Source organism: Seriola dumerili, unplaced genomic scaffold, assembly GCF_002260705.1.
Source record: "Seriola dumerili isolate Sdu_G_001 unplaced genomic scaffold, Sdu_1.0 BDQW01000025.1, whole genome shotgun sequence".
Classification (NCBI taxonomy): Eukaryota; Metazoa; Chordata; class Actinopteri; order Carangiformes; family Carangidae; genus Seriola; species Seriola dumerili.
This window is the reverse complement of record NW_019174280.1, coordinates 8,718,879-8,741,043: the sequence shown is the minus strand read 5'-3', so window position 1 is coordinate 8,741,043 and position 22,165 is coordinate 8,718,879. Positions and strand designations below refer to the sequence as shown.

The 22,165-nt window shown below is 40.7% G+C and overlaps 1 protein-coding gene across 1 annotated transcript in view; it reads left to right on the top strand.

Annotated features, from left to right (window-relative positions):
• The window catches only part of mdga2 (MAM domain containing glycosylphosphatidylinositol anchor 2), a 163,903-nt gene that overhangs the window by 114,719 nt on the left and 27,019 nt on the right, over nt 1-22,165 (top strand). Inside the window, exons 9-11 of the mRNA XM_022764395.1 lie at nt 172-465; nt 10,536-10,808; nt 19,355-19,503. Coding sequence (XP_022620116.1) covers nt 172-465; nt 10,536-10,808; nt 19,355-19,503 — 716 coding nt within the window. The remainder of the gene's footprint in view (nt 1-171; nt 466-10,535; nt 10,809-19,354; nt 19,504-22,165) is intronic.

Sequence of the window (22,165 nt, the reverse complement as noted above, 5' to 3'; positions counted from 1 at the left end):
GTGTGGCTGAGACTCAGCTTCATTGCCATCGCAACTTGGATGCTCATTCGCTCCCCCCCGCACCCCTATTCTCCACGCCACCTCTCCCCCAAGTCGACCATTTCCTCTTACCCCGCCTGCTGACTTTCTAGAGCCCCATATCAGTCCCTCCTCTGTTTTTCTCTTTCTTAGTTCCCCCCAACCTGACAGTCCCCCGGGGCAAGTCCCCCCTGGTGGCCCGCGAGGGTGACACAGTGGAGCTGGAGTGCCTTGTTTCAGGGAAGCCCAAACCCATCATCCTGTGGTCGCGAGCGGATAAGGAGGCGCCCATGCCGGATGGCAACATGCAGATGGAGAGCTATGACGGTGTGCTGCGTATTGTTAATGTGTCCAGGGAGATGACGGGCTCGTACCGCTGCCAGACCAGTCAGTATAATGGGTTCAACGTAAAACCCCGGGAGGCCGTGGTGGAGCTGATCGTACAATGTGAGTAATCTGTATATATATATATATATATATATATATATATATATATATGTGTGTGTGTGTGTGTGTGTATGCATGTTATGGTATGACTCATAGCAGTGATATAATGTGTATTTTCTCTGTATGCAGTGTAATTAATCTCTACGTGTTCTAGTCCAGCGTGACCAACATTGAACATTCTCCCCTGTCTTCCCTTCCACGCCCATCCAATTTTCTTCTGAAGGCTGAAAAATTAGTCCTGTCCCCTGGTACCTCAGTCAGGTCTGAGAGGAAGCAGCTCTGACTCCACCTCTTGCACTGAGGGGAGGACTTTATCTGCTGAGCGTGAACTGAGCAGAACTAATATTAACAAAGGCACAAAGCTCTAGATACTGATGTCCGCACTTGTTAGGGACTGTCTGCTGCGTGTGTGTGTGTGTGTGGTGTGTGTGTGTGTGTGTGTGTGTGTGTGTGTGTGTGTGTGTGTGTGTGTGTGTGTTTGTCAGAGAAGCCCCAAAGACTGCATGCCATATCCCTAGGCCTCGGACCCCCTGCCACTGCCACTCAATGAGAAACCCCTTTCCCTTCTTTGAGATGTGACATTCAAAGATGGCTTAACAGCTAATTAGTTAGCAGCTAATTTATTCCCACAAGTATTCATTTTGTATTCATTTATTTATATTTGAATAGAATATTTCAAGTAAACGTCAGAGATTCAAAGCTGTGTCACTCATTCATGGGCAGGGGATGTTTCTCTCTGCAGAGAAAAGAGCGGAAGATGGATAGGAAGGGAATGAAAGCAATCCATGTAGGGTGCTTACCATTCTCTGGCAAGTGATTACAAGAAATAGAAAAACTGAGTCTCATAGCCACAGCTCTATTGTTTTGTTTTTTTTTCCTCATGGCCTACTTAGTTAATCCATGCATTCTTCCATCTCAATTTACTGTAATCTGGAAAGAACCTCTGCAGCAGCATGTCATTCATAAACTACTGTGAAATGTATGGTAGTTAACATGCTGCATGCTGACTGCCATGTTTTAAGTGTCCTCAGCATTGGACTTGCCAAACATAAGACGTCAGGAAAATATCCAACAACTTTTTAAAGTGTGTAATAAAACAGAATTATGGCTGCAGCAGAACCAGGGTTTTGATTCAAGACGAACTTGACACTCCCACTACCAATATTTTGATTGAAGAAGAACAAGAGCAGCCCCCGTTCTGTTCTAGCCGACAAGGATTAGCGCATAATTCTGCCCTCATTTTTTTTCCAAGAGTTTTATTGTACTCTTTGCTATGGCATTCACGTTTCAGCTTAGCTGCTACCCACTGTGCTGTGTTAAAAGAATTAATGAAGTTTTGATGTGCTTTGAAGAAGACTGTGTTGAATTTTTGGCTGAATTGATTATGATTATGCAGTGATGACAGCCCATATCAAAGGTTAGTGGCTTTGCTATGCACCAATGCTGACACCAAAAAGTAAACAAAGGATTTAGACTCTAAGATGCCCTTCATTAATTAGCAACACTCGGTGGATCTGCTGCCTCATGCAAAGAGGGTGTGGTGGGATAGAAACAAATTGTTGAATGCAAAAATGAAAGAACAAGATTGGTGCTAATAGCCTTTTGTAAAGCACGATTAAAAGGCTGCTGTATATTCACACATCGATCCTCATGTTCAACATGTCTCCATGCCCTACTTTTGAACAGCATCTCATTGAAATATCTACTGCATGTAGTCCACGTGAAATATTAACACACATTGCCTCAGTTATTTTAAAACAGTTGAAGAATGTATGATGCTGCTTCCCCCCTTGCTCCCTCGCAGCAGGGAGCAGTTTAATGCCACCAGCAGCAATAGGTCACCGTGATCCCGCTGCCGTTAGTGAGAGCAGCAGGGACACGTACTGTATTCTGTGTACCATTTGTCTCAGGGCAGCAAAATCAGAGCAGGATAAAAAAGCAAATAAGTCCTAACTGTCTAAAAGCTTCTTGGTCAGCAGCTGCGATGCTGCAGCGTTTATGAAAATGAATTTTTTTTTCTTTCATTTGCAGTAACACCACATGCCACAGCTTCAAAGCAAAAGATGACGCATTTAAACAAGGTCTTTCCAAAATAAAAGGCATTTTTGGATTGAGTTTAGAGTTGTTATCATAGAAAATTAAAAACATAAAAGTCTGAATGAAAAATCATTTTGTCACATGATAAATGAAATAAATGAGTATATGAAGCTATTGAAGAAACAATTTAAAAAAAAACACTATGTAAGTATCATATTATAGTAGGTATGAAATGCAAATATGAAGACATCATGGTGAAAGACTAATTTTTCTACTGGTTTTGACCGTGTCACATTCCAGCACCATGGTGGCTGCTGGAGATATTTGATGCCAGTCTAGCCGATGCACCAATGTGTTGCAGCGTTTCTACACAGGAGGCGTAGCGTAAGCAGCACATTATCAGAGTATCAGCAGCAGCTCCGGTGGTCCGTCTGTGTCTACACAGGTTGCCTTCAGGCACAATATTGAGTTGTAGGTCACCCAGGTTTTGGAAGCACTCAGAGCCCAACACACAGTCACTGTAATTACACATGTAAAACACAGGAAAATAGTCTTGAATAGTTGTTAAGCGTGTAGCATGTGAAAAAGATAACTGAAAAATGCAGCATGAAACTTTTTCTCTTTTTTCTGCTTCATTATCTTTATTATTGTTATCTATTTTTTGCTAGAGCGTCGTGTGTCTTTGAAGGTGCCTATATTTATTGCCAATTGACATGACATTAATATTTGATGGTGCATTTCATTGTTCATCATGATGAAATACAGATAACAAACACTAAGATAAAATGGCTGTTCTATCTGTTACCACGTTGATCATTAATGTGCTGCAAGGAGCGTCTCCGCAGAGAAGAAGTCAAGATGCCGACCATGAACTGCAACATCCTCTCTCCACTATCTGTAATAAAGGCACATGGCCCAAAAAAAATCATTCAAAAATAGATTAGCTGCAAACATGCATTCAGTGCATGTATACAACACATACTTCAGCGAAACAACTCAAAACAATTTTTGAAAAGTGGCTGCTGAAGAAAGGAAATGTGATCCGCAACACAAACGTGAAAAGAGCCGCGGTGCAACCTGAATGCAGAGTAGCCGCATCTAGTGGATACAGGTGAAAGAACTGAAAACAAATGTCAAATGTGATCAGGACTAACCATAGAGATGACAAGGCAGATAGGATGAAACTAATAAGAGTAACAAAGCATTCACAGTGTGTAGAATCAACAGCTGCTTCATTGGAGGAGGAGGAGGAGGAGGAGAGGAGGAACAAGACCTTAATCCAAACTATAAATTCATGTGGTCTTACCCAGCTACTGAATGTATGATGGATACTAAAAAATCCAAAGCCAAGCGTTTAAAAGTAATTATATACTTTCATACTGCCCCAGTTGAATATAATAGTATGGGATGAGATACAGTAGTAAGAGCTGAAAAACCCGTTTTCTCAAGAAGCAAAGATGTAATTAACATGAAGGTCCACAACCTTTGAATGACCCCATCTACACAGTGGAGGTCAACACCGCGGCCGCTTCTCGGGCAAGATTCCTCTCCTCTGACACCCAACCAGAAAAGGTCATCTCCTATCACATTCTGCTGCACCCTCCACTCCAGCCTCAAGTGACAGGGGTCACTTACAGGGAGAGACTGTTGCTAGTGACACTCAGGTGGAGGTGGCTTGGCTTGGGAGGTGAGGGAGGGGGAGAATTGAGAAGACACATCTTATTATTAATTTATTCCTTTTCTCACAGTGATTTGCTCTCGCATGTTAGTTGCATCATAAGATGACAGACACAGAACATGACACACAGTGAAGCACATCGCTTCACTTCTGATCGTTCTGTCTCTTCCTTTCAACACAAGAGTATTTGAGACAGCAATTATATCTGATCGTGTAGCATTATTTTAATAAAGCACCTCTCTTACACTGCAGTTCTTGATGTCATACTTTCATCTGTTCTCCATCTTCAAAGTAGACCTCCTAATGAAGAGACTTATTCGGGCTTTGGTATTGATAAACCAATCATTCTGCTATGTTCGCGCTTCAGAGTCATGTTTCTAATTAATTGCTGGCATCAAAGTCCAGGTTTAAAAAGCACAAACAATCCGCTCTTGAGTTCTTAGATTGCTTTGAGAGAATTTGAGAATATTGAGGAAATGTGTCCACCATGTGTGCACATCAACGCACTCTGTTGACTCTGTTACGTTTGCCAAATACATAGACCCTTGCTCGTCTTTCTCAGCTTGAGAATTTACTTTATTAACACAATCCGGCCCCGCTTTTGTTGTTTGCTCCGAACGCCTGTCGGTATGCCCCCTCCTTTCCTTCTCTTGGCCTGTCTCATGGTGTGTAAGCACAAGCCAATCCCTCTGAGATGCTTTTCTCGCCTCCATTTCCAGGTCCCAGCGTGAGCCACCCGCCTTTGGTGGTGAGCCATGTGCAAAGCCGCGTTTAGTAACTTGATCAAGGGACCGAGGTACAGTCCTCTGAAGGAAAGAGCATTAGAGGCGTGAAGGAACGACTCTGGCAAGTCAACAGCTTTGATATGTAAAAACCTGCATCTGTTGGCTGGCAGAGGCAACGCCAGGAGGAGAGGTAGAGGGAATGGAAGACGTTTGCCTTTAGAATCGTCGCTCTAATAGAATTGCAAACGCCAAATCCCAAGCTGTGACACCCTAATGTTCTTAGTCAAACTGACTTGGCATGGTCCAGGGGCTTGAGAGAGGGAGCGAAGAAACGGAGAGAAATGGAAAGAAGAAGACGGAGGTATAGAGTGGTGTCCTGTCCTAGATACCGATGTCTGTCAGAGTGAGAGTTATCAAGCTCTACTTCAGCACAGATGCACGGGAATCTTTTATCCAGGCTTCCCTTCTGTTCCTCCTCACATCGTCCATGACACCTGCCTGATGCAACCTTGCGATTGTCCCCCTGAGCGAACACCTCGCTATCTGACATACATCAAAAAGACACACCAGGATAAAGAGCTACTGTCTGAGCAAAAGTAATGAGCAGAATTACACGATTATTGTTTTTAATTAATTTTCCTTTCTGCATCAAGGAGACCTGCAATGCTGGCCCCTGAGGCCCACTCTAATGTGAATCATATTAGAGCGATTCACATTAGCCTAACGCCAGCCTAACACCAGCAAATTAATCTTTTGCATTACAGCAGGGCTCACACACCACATTTGGGGATGAAATTTTAAAAACCTTTTTTTTTTTTTTTTTTTTTTTTTTTTATGGAACAATGTTGAATTGATCAGCCGCATCAAATCCACACCAGAAAAGGTCAGCGAATGTGTAGGTTGTAAACACAAGGCTGCGCACAGCTTAGACAGAATAATTCATAACTTGGTCAATGACTGAGCTAAACCTATTAGCGGATCACCAGGCCACTCCTCGCACTGAAGAGTCTACATTGATTATCATTAATTGTATATTTAAGTTCATAAATTATCGCTAAGTTTTAATAACAATATGGTAATGTAGATGGTGCTTCAGTTCATTGTTTGATTGCAGCGGCTGCAGCATGAGCGAAGGAGGGTGCGTTGATGCGGAGCAGCCTTTCCCTACATTATTCAACACAGGGACTCATTATAAATCAGTTGAATCAGGGTTATCATATTATATTCTGTATATAACTGTTTGACTTCCTAATGAATGTTATTTCCTCTATCAAGACTTGATAGTGAAGCATGTTATGCTACAAAGGTTATTCTCCCACAAGGAGGCATTTGCTTCCATCCAAGAACAAGGCCTTTGTTTTTTTTCTGTTTGTTTTTTTCTATACTCCCACATACAGCTTCTGAACGCTGTTGTGGGCAAAACGTGGCATATCTGGTAATGGAACACTGGTATGTCACATGTTAATCCAACATGTGTCAACAGAGTAAATAAGAGGTTAACAAGGAGCGCTCATGTCACACCAGGTGGAAACTCAGTGTACTTTACTTCATTTACAGTTCAGAGGGAAATGATGTACTACTCCACTACATTTATCTGACAGCTTCAGTTGTTAAAAATAAAACCAATGGGTTTCAACCTTTTCTGTTTGTGACCCCTTACAAAAGGCGGGGTCCAGATGGAGCCACTTGTCACTTTTAAGATGTCTAGTATTTAGTAATTCCACTAAAAGAGAGATTTCAAACTTCTCAGATGGCTCCAGTTACATAAGCAAAGGAAAACTGAATACAAATGTGCAGCAGAAGATAATTTTTTTTTTTCTCTTTCCGTACTCCATTATAATCACCTCATTATAACCCAGACGTATCTTGTCACCCTTTGTTGGGGGCTCAACCTCTTGACTTGGAACCACTGGACTAAACTATCCAGCTGTATACAAAGTAGTTGATACCAGCTCCACCTTCACCAGGTACAGCAGTAAATGCTATTGACACATTGATGCACCAGATTTAACAATCTAAAGCTGCAGTGCATGCTGAAGATTCTCAAACAGTGGCCTTTATTTAACACTGTCATAGAGAAAACTCGACCTTTTCTCATATTAGGTCTTTTTTTTTTTCTAATTCCCCCTGTGCTCCAGTTAATACAAACTCAAAACTTCCTCTGTTTTTACCTTTTGTCTTCAGGAAGTCAGTATAATGTCCATTAACATAGCACTAATTCCACTCACTACACACACTCCAGAATTTCCACATGGAAAGTCTTGTAGCCTCGCTTTTGCAGGTAGGCTTTTAATGTGGTTTTGTTGACAGTAGCTTAAAAATGATCTGGATTACAACAAAGAGAAAAAGGGTGGAATTAATTAGAGTATAAAAGCTGTTATAAAACAGAGTGGTGAGTATGGCAATTCTGCCGTTGTACTGGTTTAGTTACTGCTGTGGAAATGGAAATTTTACTGAATGTGAGCTGTTGTAGTAGGCGACTGATAATTTCATCCCCTTGATGTTTTTCACCTCTTAGAGACTAGACTTTATTAGTGCTGCCCACAGTGCCAGCTATTATTTCAGAGTCTGTCGTTTGTATACCAGCTTTTATCAGAATTTACAGTAATAATATATCGGAGGCCATTATTCTGCACTGCACTAAATGCTGTAGTTTCACCAAAGTAGAATTTTGAATGCAGAACTTTTTTTTGTTTTTATTTTATGTTGTTGTATTGATACTGTTACTTAAGTAAAATATCTTTGTACTGCCATCTTGTGAGCCATGAGGGAAGAGGGATGAAAGAAAAACAACAAAGACCAAATGTACATTCACATGTTCTACAGTACAATTTACTCTTGCAGGCTTGCCCACAGGAGTTGCACTACCATCTCTTGATGCACTCACCCGAAGCACATGGAAAACCTAAACCTATTTCGGCTGCAGTTGGGGTTGTATTGTAAACCTGTCAAGCAGTATTTCAGAAATGCAGGTGCACGCATGCAGACAAATTCACCTCAGTTCCCCACGCACACACAAAGACACGCACATTCATATTTCCCCCATGTGCATCCATGTCTTTGTTCTGTCCTCCTCCCTGTAGATGGCAGTCCACGTGGACCGTGGGGAAAAGGCCTCCGTGCTCCTAAATGTTGTTTTTCTCCACATTACTGTCAAGGTATCCACCGGTGACTGATGATGGATTACATCTCAGCCACTGCTCAGGGTTTTCCCTCAGCCTGTGACTTACAGCAACTCTGAGCCCCCGTCGCCCTCGCTGCTACACTAACCATAGCGAGCACTGCTCAGGGAATATCAGAGGACCTTTTCGCTCCTTTCCCCTCATGTTCGCCGGGCAGCTGTTTCACAGGATATGCGCAGGGGGGAGATGAAGCATGTGCCCTTGTTTAAAGGATGTTTTGGTTATATAAGATCTTTTTTTTTTTTTTATCTGCTGCAGACCCAAACCCTGTTTTCATTTGTCTTTCTGTGTGAATGGAAATGCACTTACTGCAATTTGGTCTAGTGCCACTCAGGGAGGCTGTGGAGCTGGGCCCTGATTCACCGCCACAGTGAAACTTACAATTTTAATGTGATAAGTAGAGATTCAGATCCTCCTTTTGGAGTCCGACATAAACCATTGGTTTTGGGTAAAAGCCCAGGCAAGGCTCATTTGAAGCAGGAACTGATTGCTGTTTCATTTAGTGGAAATGAAGGCCACTTTACTCTCCACCTTGTGAACAGCATCAGGTGGAGTAGGCACTTTTTTGGTCTTTTCAGTCCAAACCTCTTGGAAGATTTACATTTACTTTTTCCATCATCCAGTGTTGTTTATGGTTTATTATTTTTCACATTTCAGCCAGTCATTATCCGATGTAATGGTGTGTCATTAATCATGGTAGCTGCTGTGTGAATTGAAGGAAGGGTGATAATTAGCATAGAGGGCAACAAAGTAAAATCCCACTCTTATATGTCAGTGATTATTTTGCATACACTATGATCTCTCTCTGTGCACGTCTCTGGCCTGGAAGACCCGCTCTGCTCTGCAGCCGGGGCTGAGGTTAATTCAATTATGTGCAACAGAAAAACTAAAATTAAAGTTGTCTCTTGTAAAAACACAACCTGCACATTCAACATTCAAACCCTGATTCCTTAAAAAGATTTAGCAAGTGAGATTTTAGCATTTTACACATCTTAAAAAAAAAAATAGCTGATTAAGGTTGCAGTTAATGACATTAATAGTGTTATCAAATTATATGCTGTAAATTTTAATAAACTGTTCATTTAATTGCATATCCTATCACATTCAGAAGGCTCAGTAATTAGATTATATTATCGAGTGTGAATAATGTAGGAGATTATGCTGCAGATTACAGTTTCAATCAGGTAATCAGTGATCTGTAACAGATTACATTTTGAAAAGTAACATTCCCAGCCCTAGTTATAGCTACCCGCCTCTCCTTTACTCTGAATGGAATTATGCAAATTTCAGGCAATTAAGGGACTGCGCGTCGTTCTGTCTCTTCTCTTCAGCATCCACGTTTGTTTTTCAAGCGTTGCCGTGACTTTTGTAAAGCATCTGTATGAGCATGTCAAGAGCAAAGATGATGGGGAAATTATTCATAAGCATTTCACTGCTTCCGCACACAACCACTTACACGCATTTGTCCTCACAAAAAACCTACAGACACATTTTATCCACATGCACATTAATCCAGCAAACATTTAACATATGCCAACGTTTTGAATAAAATCGCACACGTTACGTTGCGGCCTGGGTTGCACTGAGGTCATATTCAGCCCCTGACTTCGCTCTGCTGCGCTGCATAATTCGTCACCAGGTTGTCTTGGTGCGAAGAGGTGAAACCTGTCAGATACTCAAATAAGTTATTAATTTTCCATTTTGAAAGCTTGAAGTGCACTTCATCATCTTGTTCCCAATTTTCTGTGAAGCATGACTGATTTTGTTCAGAACATTGTTCTAGTTTTCCTGCCAAATTGATCTTCCTGCACCCATTTCCACTTTCCCCACGATTGTTTTCACTCGTCAGTTTTCACCTATTGCTGAGTTGTATTGACTCTATGGTGCTGATTGTCTAAAGTTTACTTACAATATGCTTAAATCTCACCTTTTTCTCTCTGCTCACCACTCCCATGTTAGACTGTCCTCTAGAATTATTGTCTTCCTTTCAGTGTCTGTCATTGAAACAGCTGCAATTTTATTTCCAGTGATGTTCTTCTTAGCTATTTGGCGAGCTGTGAGTACATTGCTCAGAGCGATTTTCCTTGTGTTTTCACTTCCATAACATGTCCTTGTTTAGCTTTTTGAAGATATTGCTTTATTTTTTTTCTCATGCCTAACTTCTATACTTAGTATTCTGAGTGTCTTTCCTGTCTTCCAGATATTTTTTCTCAGTAAATACCTCTGGAGTTTGGAGACAACCTAGTCTGACCGCAGGTGTCCTTATCTGAATAGTGTCTGCCTTGTACAGACGTCAATGCACCTTTTTCCTACTCGTTCTTTTTTCCTCTTTGCCCTCTTTTAAAGGCTTTTTTTCATATTGTTTAATATTTCAATTGCATTGGTAAACTGCATTGTCCCTGTCAAATGTCTGCTGAACTTGTCTGAGCCTTTCTGTCTCCCACTCAGACCCTCCGACAGTAGAGCCAGTTTACATGGAGATGCGTCAGGGCTTGGGGAGGCCTGTGGTGATGACCTGCAGGGTGCTGCGAGCCCACCCCTCCCGTGTGCTGCGATTTGAGTGGCTTCTATCAAACCGACTGCTCCATGCCGGAGCCTTCGACGCCCAAAGAGACGAGACAGAGTACACGATCCGCAGCCTGAATCGAGACGGCTGGGGGGAGTACACCTGTAATGTCATCAATGAAGCCGGAGCAGGCAAATGCACCTTTCAGGTTACAGGTAAATAATTTCTTCATGTTTTCATACTGATTGCCCATTCACTAAGCCATCCTTAGTTACGGTTTCTATGCCTTCCTGTTCTACACACAATCCATGTGCAGTTTACACTGTCAACAGTGGCAGAATAACCTCAAAATTCTTAGTCATTTTGGAAACAGTGGGTCCTCAGTTTCAAACTGTGGCAGGCTTCTCATTCATAGATGGCAACCATATATTTTTGTGGCTGAAATTACAAATGTCGCTTAATTTACTCAACAAGTTCGCCGATCTAAACGAGCATATAGCATAAGTGCCTCATTACGGTTAGAGGACTTTCTTCGTCATTGTTACAATAATAAATGTGGTTAAGGTTTTAGAATGATTTTGGTTATGATTGAAAGAAATGAATATTCACTGTTGGTTGGAAACAGGAAAGAAATGACACTCCAGTGTTACTGCTGTCCCTGTTTGGCTGCTTAGCTTATTTACTTGGACAAGGAAGACAAACTGATATGTGTAGCGACCGTAATGCTATCTTGGATAACAAAGACAGGACAGAGTAGTTAACAGCAAGTTAACATTACCCTAAACTTTGATAACATCAAGGACCAGCTTCCACACAGTGGAATACTACATAGTGTGTGTACTGTTGAGAACAGGGCTTTTTTTAATGTCACCTGTAATCTAACAAAATGCCCTAGTATGAAAAACTTTTTAGCCGTGAAAGTAAGGCTTGGTTACATTATTACTGTAAGTTATATGCTAGTTAGCTGGACTGTCTAACATTTGTAAGTTATGTAAGAACAGATAAACACACTGTTTAATCAATTTCTTAAACTTTGGCTTTATATATTTTAATTCAGGAAAGCCTAAAAAGAACAACGCTATCCCCCAAACTCTTTTTACATGGAATATTTCTCTTATACAGTTGATGGCAGACATTTAGCTTTCATTCTTTCAGTGCACATCTGCATGTCTACAGCCAGTTCTTCAGTATGCTCTCCACTTGGTCATTTATCCTGGTTCGGGCAGGCTTAAATTGGCTCCTCAAACATAACATAACAGGCCTTGTCATAGTGTGTTTAAAGGGTGTGGATGCCTCTGTGTGTGATAGACAATTAATTTAAAAGAAGACTGAAAGAAAAAAACGTCATAGATTGTCAATCTGAATGGGAAACGTCAATCATGTTTCTCTGCCTCGCGTACTAAACCTGTTCTTTCAGATAACACACACTTACTCCCTTCCTGCTATTTTTTTGAGATTGCCTCTGTTTTTTTCTTTTTCTCTCTTTTTTTTTTTCTTCTTTTCTTTTTTTTTCTTTTTTTTTCATCAAGCGCACCAAGTGTCCATCTCCTACTTGGATGTTATGACAGGACCAAATTAGTCTGGCTACGCTGAGTGACCGCAGGAACTCTGGCCAAGGTTTCAATCTCCCAGACCTCCCATTAGAGACAGGAGCTGCAGGGTCACAGAAGGAGTATTTGTCACTTTGATCCTCTGCCACTTAGGTTGCTCTCCTCTTTGATACTGTCCATTTCTCTCTATCTGTTGCTGTCTTCTAATCGTACCTTTTCTGCACTCGATTTTTCTGTCTCCTTTTTTTGTCCATGTTGTCTTTCCCTCATTCTTCATCTTTCTAATATTAAATGCCTATAATCCTCCCTCTCTCTAGCTTGCCTGGAGAAAGAGATGGACACCATGAGCACCCAACCCCCACCCCCGCCCTCGTGTGTGCCATAAATCAGTCCTCCCTGGTGAAAATGGGTAGAGCAGAGAGAGACAGAAGCAGATAGTACCCTCTAGCCATTTGTTTTTCTCAACAGGGCTGGGGTTTTGCCTGCTATTGCTCACCCTCCCTCCCTCCCTCATCCTAACTCCACTCCCCTTCCTTCCCTTTCATCCTCCATCCCTCCTTCCCTTTCTCTCTTGCCATCACTTCATTCCTCCCGCCCAATGCTCCAGATTCCCACCATCTGGACTCAGTGGTTGCCAAAGGTATGGAGGCTCTTTTAGTAACCCCCTGAGTGCAGGAGCGTGGTGCAGAAAATCTACTTTGGTTCCTCCCGTCTTCTATGAAATGTGGCGCGCCCCAGTCCCTTAACTCAAGCTCTTATTCTATAAGATTTTTTGATTTTACCCTGAAACTCAATAGCCACAATATGAGAGCTACAATATTCTGTAGTGTGGATGAAATAAATAATCTGCTGAGGAGAAAGTGGATATCAGCTCCCCTCTATGACTTGTGAGCCCTCTTCAAGATGAAGCTCATGAAATATTTGTTATGGTTCATGCAGTTAGGTGGTATCTTGGTTTGCTCACTTTACAGAGTGAAGACAGGTAGACACCTCTGTGGATATAGCCTCACTGCTCTCCCCCCACGTCTGCTCAGGCTTTGTAGATGTGTAATAAACGTATCAGTCAGGATGTTTGGCCTGAAGCCACAGTGTCTCGATTAAACTCACGGATCCACTCAAAACCACCATGTAAAACATGTTTGTTACCATGGTGACAGACACATGTAAACACACCAAAGTCGGGCAGCGGGCCATTGTCAGGACTATATAAACGCTGTTGCCTCAGATAGTATATTATGCCAGGGGAGAGTGTGTGCATGTGCATGGATGCCCATGTGCCAAGCCATTGGGACATCTGTGGAAACAGTGACTTGGCTGTAATGGCCAAGTTGGCCATTAAATTGTGCCAGAGGAGAGACCCCTCAGAGGGATGTAATGTGTACCACCGAATTTGGCTCAGGCCTTCTGTCATGGGAACCCTGAGTTTTTTTAGCAAATACTGAAATCATGTTCCTCTGAAGAGTTAGAACTGGGAAAAATAAAATAAAAAAATCTTCAGGCGGAATTTCTTTCTTTTCTTTTCTTTTCTCTCTGATTCTGATTCTAATCTGATGAGGTGATTTATGCACCAGTCTGCTTTTACTGTACATCCTGTCCTTAGGCTGTAAATGTGCACTGATGAAGCCGTGATTGGATGAAACACAGGTACCGAGATGAACAAGCATGAAATTTAAAGTGGTAATCCAGCAATTTAATGTTGCACTTTCATAAAGCTGGGGGACTGTACAGAGACAGAGTAAAGAAAAAAAGGAAGCAGCAGAGGTGAGATATTCTGAACTGGCCTGTGTGGCATTCACCATGATGAGTAAAATAAACTTCTTCTGTAAAATCAGTGGAGTCCCCATTTAGGATATCATATTTTTCTAACCACTTGCAAAAGTAACATTTATAGTAAACTAACTGATTATGCAGTGCTAGTCCACACAGCTTCCTCCCCCTTTCCCCTCATTGACCAGTCTCCTCAACAATATACAGTTTTGCTGGAATCCACATAGAAAGGGTGAGCAGTGTTTCTCATTTCTCTCCCACTTAATCCCTCTTCTTGGCAGTCTGTCGTCAATTAGAAGAAAAGAACAAGAAAATTCTCAGGGACAATGTTCAGATGTTCATTGTCTGTATTTTGCGAGTTTGCTCATAAAATGAATTCAGATTCTAAATGATGATGTGCTTGTATGGTTCCAGTTTCCCTTTTTATTGTAGCCAATGTTCTTAATGATGCAGAAATTACATTGTGGAACATGGTGCCCAAAGTTGGCTGCAATCAGATATCTTAATCTTAGGAGGGAATTGTGTTTCCTTTATTGTGACTCACACACACACACACACACACTGACTATTTCATCTCCATCTGTATGCCTTAGCTGCGTTCAGTGTATTTTAATATATTATTACTTAATCTATCATCTGTTTTGAGTAATGCTTTTGTCATCTCAATTTATTTATTTTTTTGTATGTTTGTTTGGCTCTTTGAGGTGTGTTTAAAATAACCCTCCGAGGCCTTTTTAGAGCTGGTACGATCCGATGTTTTCTCTGTTATTTTTGTCTTTATCATATCTTCAAATAAAAGAAAAAAAAAAAAAGACTAAATACATTTTACCTTCAAACCAGCACACTCCTCTATCTCAGCGGTTTATAAACCTTATCAGCCTTGGTCTCCGATCTGTGCCTCAGCTTTGAGTTGCAGACATGGTTTTAAGCAACTCGGCTTTCTGCCTTTATAGTCTGCGCCTGGTTCACCTGGGCTGAATTTCACCCCTGCGGTAAATGGAGAATGATGTTGAATACTTTCCGCGGCTCAAAGAGACAAACTGACATTGATGAATCCTGTAGGTTGTAATGAGTGACATTACATGGTCAGAGTAAAAAGGCAGCATATGAATAATGTTATCTCCAATCAGACTGAAAGTGTCTCAGGTTTGAAGGACTGACACAATCTATTTTGCTATTTTTCTGTCCTTTTCTCGTTTTTTTTTTTCTGACCTATTTTTTGTGGTTCTGCTTCTTTTATATCAATACAATATCACAAGATTAGTCACTCCCGAGTGGCCCTCTGTTTGCCAAGATGGATAAAATCAGATGGCACACAGGGTCAATACAAACAAAATTCAATCCCAGTTAATACGATTGATTAGAAATGTTTGGGTTTTTTTTTTTTTTTCAAATGGATTAGTCAAGGAAGGCGGAAGTAGAAAATTAACTGAATAGTAAGGGTTGAAATGACTCATTACAAGTTCAATGTTCTAAATTTCCCTAAAAGAAAAAAAAAGCCACAGAGATTTCATTTCTCCACCCAAGAAGGACACAACCAGGCAATTACCACCGAGTCTTCTAGTGTTTCTAATGCCTTTTCCCCATAGTCAGTTAGCTATTCGTATGGTGGTGTTGAGTTTGTCTCGGCCAGCTGTGCATCCATATGTAAGCGTCATTTCTGCCACAAAAGCTGAGATCACACATCAGCCCGGCACTATATAGGAACACTCAGCATATGGTGGGACAAAGTGTTTTCCTGAAGAAGAAAACATGTTCATAAACCCTTAAAAAATGAAAAAGGAAGTCGGCAAACAAGGTCAACTTCTAGCCTGAAGGGCTTTTTCACTGAGCTGTTATGAATCATTGCATTGGTTCTGCTGTTATAAACAGGATTTAAAAAAATCAATTAAGTCTTTCTGTACTTTATGTTTGATGTCTCCCACCCAGGGTTATCTGTTTCAAGCAGTGTAAGTGGGTTAGGTAATGTGCTTCACCACACATAACGTATTATTAGGAGTGAGGGCCATCTTGCTTAATTACACTGTATATTTGAATAGACAACAGCTCACCAGTGTTTTTGAATGTTTCTGCCTTTGCTGTGAATGCGCACTACAGAAATTTAATTTGAAATATTTTTCTCAAAATAAAACTCTGTGTGTGTGTGTGTGTGTGTGTGTGTGTGTGTGTGTGTGTGTGTGTGTGTGTGTGTGTGTGTGTGTGTGTGTGTGTGTGTTTTCAGTCCTCTCAGTCATGTGTTCCTGAATCAGTCTGTGTTGGAATCTTTAAAGACAACTTGTGAAAACATACAGGGAAAGAAGTCAGTTTAATTAACCTTTTGTGCCTTTGCTGTACTGCAAATTACAGCCTCTTCTTTTCCTTATCGGCCTCACTGTACCGTATAAACTGCATGAACAAAACTGACACTATCTACCAGGCTGGCTTATGTAACATTTGCTGTACAGTATCCTGTAAACACAGCTGGCTCTATACAGCGAAACAGTGCCAAGTGAAGTGCAGACAGTAATTATCTTTGCATTTTTTTTTTTTTTTTTGGAATATGTTTTTCTGGTTGCATTAACATTTCAGCAAGGCATGTAAGCAGTTTACATTATGGCATCGTCAGTTATAACGGAAAGGTTTACCTTGCAGTAGACTGCTGGTCGCCTTTCCAGATGCATTTCTTAACTCTACAGAAAGTCAAAACATTGAAGGATGAATTACATTGTTTAATTATTAACAGTATTTCTCTTGCTTTCACTTTTTATTTTCTCTCTGGGTGATTTTATCTGGCTGATGAATGAGTGTGCCTTTCCCCCTGATCAAAATATTGTATTTTAAATAGCTTTATCCATGTAAAGGCCAAGTGATCTGCAGTTGGCTGCCCAAAGCACCATTAACCTGATTTATTGTCTAAAATGCAGAACAAAATGCCCTCAGTGTTGACTTTGACTTATTATCATGGACGATTATGAGAATTGATCAAAGCAGTCAGAGGCCAAATGAAACCGCTAAACTTGTTTTTTTCTTCCTCCTACAAAGGCACCTCACTGCTTCTGATTTATGTAAATTTGAATGATTCTATCCGAAATGCATGTGTTTACACCTTGACTACGGTGCTAAGAAATTATTACATTTTTCAGTGTATTATTTATTATGTTTTCTCCTGTCTAATTGACTATTCTGCAGTGTTTGTCCCATATTGTTTTCCTTGTGGTAGAATTCATCTCATCTTTCACATCAGTTACAACCAATGCTTCATGATAATACAGCAGCATAGCTCAGATTCCTCCAGCACTGTGACTGTTTTTCCTACATATGAATTCTCCTTAAAGGATACGGCTGGTGTTATCTGTTAAAAATGTCATGAAAAGACCAAACCAACAATGTGTGGGTCTGTCTCTCAATACTGCCCATCCTTGCTGTCTGTGGCTGTCGTCCCAAGCTCATTTGTTCCTGCTGAAGAATCTTGAAGATGAAACACAATATCCTCTTTTTTTATGTTTAACTAATTTTTTCTTTTCATAGGATTTGTTGACAATTAAAAAAAATAGAGCCTTTTACACGGTTCAGATTCAGTTTAGGATTAAGAACCACTAGCCTGTTGTAAGCAGTGACACAGCAAATTAAAAGCAGACATGTATCTGTTTGAACTTATGACCTTCACAGACTCCCAAGGCTCCTAGTTTACTCCCTCCCTTGAGTGTCATTCTTAAAGTCAAGCCAAAGGAAACCTATGGTTCAAGGATCTTTTCACACCAAGAGACCCAAGAGACTAGACTAAAACCATTTGCTAAAATAATGCCATTATATTTCATCAGTGACATAAACTAACTTGACAGGTTTATCTAATTGCCTGACATACATCAACTACTTACTGTATCTCTGTGTGGGTGCATCAAATCCCAGTGCTGCTTTTGTTTGAGCTAACAATGGCTGCTCTACTGTCTTTTCCATGGTTATTAACAGTCATCTACCTCGGGTATTGTGTATTCAATGAAACAGCCCAAATAGCAGAAGGACAAACGCAACAACGTGTCATTGAGGTGAATTGCTATTCTTTGCCTGGAAGGTCATCCTGTAGGCTTGTTTCTAGATATTTATTAAAGTGAAATGTTCTGCCAGCTCCTTCAACTGTCAGAAATCGGCTTGCAGACTGTGACTGGAAAGCTGAAAACTTTATTCAAAAGATTTATTCAGTTCAAGCCACAATTCTGTAGACAATAAATCCTCACAGATTCCAACAAAGCAAACCGTGTTATTGAAAGAAAAGGTTTGAGATCTGCATGTTAGTTCAGATCCAGCTGTATGACATTATGTTTTTTTGCTGGGGAGGCTTCTGAGTCTAGTGTCGGGATCTCTACAATCTGGTACATGCCTTTATTCTGTGCCATGAATGTTCTCTGTCACGTAACATAAGATGAAACTTTAATGATCCTTGAGGGAAAACTAGGTCATAGCAGCAACAAGGAATATGATATAGAGTGGGTAAAAATAGAACAAACACTATGTAGTGAAGATAAGAGATACTGTACATCTTTGTCATGCTAATTCAGCTCCCATTTTGCCTTGAAATAATTCTTACTGTTAACAAATGAAACATTTAAAAAAAAAAAACACTTATGTGTAAGAGTATGCCTGAATTGTGTGAAAATTAAAGGGCTCCAGCAAAAGTATCGTTATTATAACCTAGCAGCATTCTGAAATTAAAGGTGGAATTCACATCTGTTTCACTAATAGCCCTAATCACACTGACCTTTAATTATTTTTTTTTTCTTCTTTTTTTTTTTGCCATTTCCCATTTGTATATCTATTACATTCATCACATTCTTACTGTGAAATCCTCAAAATGCTATAAAAGATCTAAAAAAAGATCTTTTTATTTCCCAAATCTGCCATAATTCACTCCACAAATGTGTTAGTGTCAATGTGCGGCACTGCTCTCATCAGGCTGTAAGTCTTGAGCATTTGTCATAATATGCTTCATCAGTGTTCAAGCTTTTAACCAAATCATAAAGGGACACGCTGTTTCTATTCCTGTCGGTTGTATCTGTCTTGTGGTTTTGTTTGGTTCACTATATTGTTTTTATAGTTGAGTTTTATGCATTTTCATTACCCATTGTGAAGCACTTTGTAACTGCTGTTTATATAAATAAAGTTTATTATCATTATATAGTTTATTATCTTACACATAAGGTTCAGCTCACTAATCGAGCAAATACTACTCAGCTTATAAAAGCTGTTTTATATTGTCTTCCATGGCTCTGAAGGGACCTCTCAGATGTTTGAAAAAAAAAAAAATACCCCAGTGATGTCATCAGGGTGACATTACAAACTGTGAGATGTGGTGGATGTGCGTGGAACCCCTTAAATTCCACTTAATGGTTTCTAGTCTTTGATGTGTTTTTCATCGTACGTGAGCATTGAAGCATTTCGTATCATTATCATTGTGCTTTGTCTCTCAGGAAAGGCCTACGCCCCGGAGTTCTACTATGATACCTACAGCCCTCTGTGGCAGAACAGACCCAGAGTCTACGGCTTCAAACTCCAGTGGACCCAGATGAACCCCAATGCTGTGGACCGCATTGTCGCCTACAGACTGGGCATCAGACAGGTAGACTGGCTAAGAGTTGTCCTGCCTGTTGATTTGTTTCCTCTGTTCAACCTATAGATAAGGAAAATAATGTGCATCTTAAATATAGTGCTTAGTTATAGAAAAATGAAATAAGAAGTGTTACTTGAGTTTCCCTTTTCTTCTTTTTTGCTAACTATTTACACACCTTAACAGTCCCAACCATTTTTATAATAAACAGTCTCAACACATCTTAACAATTGAACAGCTTTAGCACCTCTTTTTCTCTTTCTTTCCCTTATATCCCACTCCCCTACTTTTCACACGTATTTCTCTGACCACCTCTTGTTTTGTCTGACCATGCGTTTCTCTCTCATTGACTCGAGTCACAATGATTGGCTGAGTAGGCATCACGTGACCAGTGCGGTAAAGGCTAAAATTTACGTCAAAATTGAATAATTCTCAATAACTTATAGGTTTCAGTTGGGAGTCTGGACAGGACGGCATCTGGGTCTGGACCGGGACTGCAGCCCGCCTATTTGTGACTTCAGCTATAGATGCATCATTCATGATTATCACTCTCCAAAGTGTTATTCATTCCCTCTGAACTCTATTATCAAGGAGCTTTTGTTACAGCCAGAACATACGTTTTTAATGTTGGCTCCTGGTACAATAATCGTCGAGTGAATGATATTGGCCAGACTCTTTTTTGACCCTTCGCAGATGAATTAGAGTCGGTTTTGTGCCACAGGGCAGTAAAAATCTTTTTTATTGCCAGTTTAAGCATGTGATAGAAGTGTCTGCACAGCTTGCGCTTACGTGTTGTATTCCGTTTGACAGCGCCAAATCTTACGCCTCGATTCATTGTCTGTCTTATTCTGCAGTTTTTGAGGATGTGAATGAGCCTCTGTGGGCCAAACAGAATCACTAAGAACCTGTCAAGGGCAGTCGGTTGAGCGAGTTCCATGGTTTCCACGAACTGCTTCTGTTTTTGCTCTCCATCAGATGCTCAGTCAGAGGAGTGGAAGGGAACCCCGCAGAGAGAAAGAACAAGCGTAGCTCCTGTTTTCCCTGGTTCTCAAGTAAACTCCACAGATGACAGGCAGACAGAATTGATGGATGACATGGTTACATTTTCTCTCTTTGGCAATCAATGTATAGCCCCCCACCCCCACACCCCATGGTGATGTGGATTGCATTTTGTCTTTATAGTTTTTTATTTACAGCAGCAGCTGTGGTACCACCTTTAGATAATGTTCGAAACAGTGAACTAGCTCCATTAAGTCCGCAGGTTTTCAGGTTGCCTTTGCATGAAAGCACTGAGCTGCCATTAGGGAGCCAGTTTTTTTTTTTCTTCTTCTTCTTCTTCTTCTTCTTTTTTTTAAGCATATATCAAAGAAATATAGCACATGCTGCAATGCTAAATCCATCTCTGTTCCGCTCAGAATTAGCGCGCATAGCCTGACAGTTGTGTTTGCGATGAATAATATAATTTCATGTTTGTTTCACACTACACCCTCAAGGAATTGAAGCTTGAAAACACAATCTAAACCAGTTATGTTTGTGTAGTGCAATGATTTTTGTGTCAACTATCTCAGTTGGTCTGTTTGGTAATAAATGATGTTGTGCTTGCAGAGACCATGTTTGCGTTTGCCAGGCATTTGTGTGAAAACTTGCCAGGAATATACATTTGCTTTTCCTATTTTCAGCTGGTCCCACGCACAGTTTTTTTTTTTTTTTTTTTCAAACATTATATGCATCTGTGCTAGAACGCACCCACGGTAATTACATTAACGTTACATTTTTTTAATGCATTTGTTTATTAAAAAGAGAACAGTCAGTTTTAGCAGAGAATCAGTGTTTGGGCAAATTAATTTCTTTCCACCTTCTTGCCTTGATATCTCAAGAGGGTACATTGTGTGACCATTATTTCCTTCCTCCGAGGCATAACAACCAATCTTCCATTGTCTTAGATGAAAGAGATTCTTTGCTGTAGGGACTTTTTGGCAGAATTTACTATACAGTTTACTCCCTGTGATTGATTGAGTCTCAGCTTCTAGTATTGATTTGGACAGATAATACAATTCTTTGTAATGTCTTTTGGTGATGAAGAGTTGGAACGGGAAAGAAGCAGAAGAATAAAGGCAGCGAGCAAGAAGAAATGACAGAGAGGAGCGAAATGAGTAGGAGGAGAAGCTCCTTCTGTAAATAAATAAATGCAGATACCCCCAGACTGAGAGTGGTGCAGTAAAGAAAGCTCCGGCACGTGGACTACACCACTTCGATCTATTTATAGATCCAGCAGCAACTCCGCTGCCGTTCCCTGAGAATTATTATCATTTTCACTCGCTACTTTTGAATTAATACTGGTAGACCTTCTGCATCCGTAATGGATTGCTTTGTGTTATCGTCCAGTGCCCTCGTGACAGACAGCCTAGCTGAAGGGGAAATAGGAATGAAGCCTTAGCTGAAAGGCATGCACGAGCAAGAATCACAAAACACAAATCACCGCACCTGTCAAGGATGCAATGGAAAGGTGTGACATTTGCTCTTGTTTTGATACTGTAGCCCGCTACTTCAAAACCTTCTCTGCTGTCCGGAAGCTTGATTGGTTGTCTCCAACCCCTGCAAAATAACTTTTTCAACCCACACCTTAGAGCTGCTTCATCCCACTCTTCCCTCCTCTCCCCCTTCTCCTTCGTGT